Raw genomic sequence first — 976 nt, 5'->3', positions numbered from 1 at the left:
GTGTGTGTGTGTGTGTGTGTGTGTGTGTGTGTGTGTGTGTGCGTGTGTGTGTGTGTGTGTGTGTGTGTTGTACCCACCAGGCCCAGCAGGTTGAGGAACAGGTGTGTGTGTTTCCTGATCAGGTTGTAGGCCTCGCAGCATAGATCCACAAAGTCGTGGAAGCGACTGGACGGTTTGTCTCCTCCGTTGATGACGTACGCCATGTCGGAGGTGAAAACGAAGGGGGCGCGGTCCCTGCACGGAGTCACATGACATGTTTAACTAATCCAGACTATCAGATCCAGCTAACTTTGAGCACAGGTACATCAGTCCGTTCCCTCACCGTTTGATGTTTCCGAACATCTGCGCGTGTCCCAGGAACTTCCCGAAGTCGATGTGGAACATGTGACCGCTGGTCTTCAGCATGATGTTGTCGTTGTGGCGGTCGCAGATTCCCAGGATGTAGGTCGCCACGCAGCAGCCGGCACACGAGTAGATGAAGTTCTCCACCGCCTGGACACAGACAGAAGTTTAGACTCACATGCATGGAGTTAGTTTGATTTTATAACCAGTCATCACATGCAGAGGTCAGAGGTCACAGGTCAGGTGGGTCAGAGGTCAGTTCGGTCATGATATTAGGGCCGAAACTAACGATTATTATTATTATTGATTAACTTGAAGATTATTTTCACATCACCTTTTGTTTAAGTTTACTGTCTGACTGGGTCTGTACAGGTGTGTGTACAAGTGTGTGTCCAGGTGTGTGAAAAGGTGTGTGAACAGGTGTGTGTGTTACCTTGTCGTACTGCTCGTCAGTGGGGTTGTGTTTCAGCAGCCAGTCGGCCAGCGGACGGTCTTTGAAGGATCCAGTGACTCCGTGTTCCCCCTGGATCTTCCTCAGAGTGTCAGCTTGAGGAATCATCTCGACCATACCTGAGAACAGGGAACAACACACCTGTCAATTACACCTGTCAATCACACCCATGAACAGGTGAAA

The 976-nt window shown here is 50.1% G+C and overlaps 1 protein-coding gene across 1 annotated transcript; it reads right to left on the bottom strand.

The window, feature by feature from the left end:
• Positions 1 to 77: 77 nt before the first annotated feature.
• LOC111657984 (phosphatidylinositol 4-phosphate 3-kinase C2 domain-containing subunit beta-like) lies at positions 78 to 912 on the bottom strand (the record flags this gene model as incomplete). The annotated part of the gene is made up of 3 exons (XM_023410351.1): positions 78 to 234; positions 323 to 492; positions 776 to 912. Coding segments are annotated over 3 exons (464 nt in total), but the record flags the coding sequence as incomplete, so codon positions are not given.
• Positions 913 to 976: the final 64 nt, after the last annotated feature.

This window comes from Seriola lalandi, unplaced genomic scaffold, assembly GCF_002814215.2.
Source record: "Seriola lalandi dorsalis isolate HSWRI2012SDOR001 ecotype SW California unplaced genomic scaffold, Sedor1 jcf7180001978489, whole genome shotgun sequence".
Lineage (NCBI taxonomy): Eukaryota > Metazoa > Chordata > Actinopteri > Carangiformes > Carangidae > Seriola > Seriola lalandi.
Note: the sequence above shows the minus strand (reverse complement) of the source record. Positions and strands in the feature narration are given on the sequence as shown.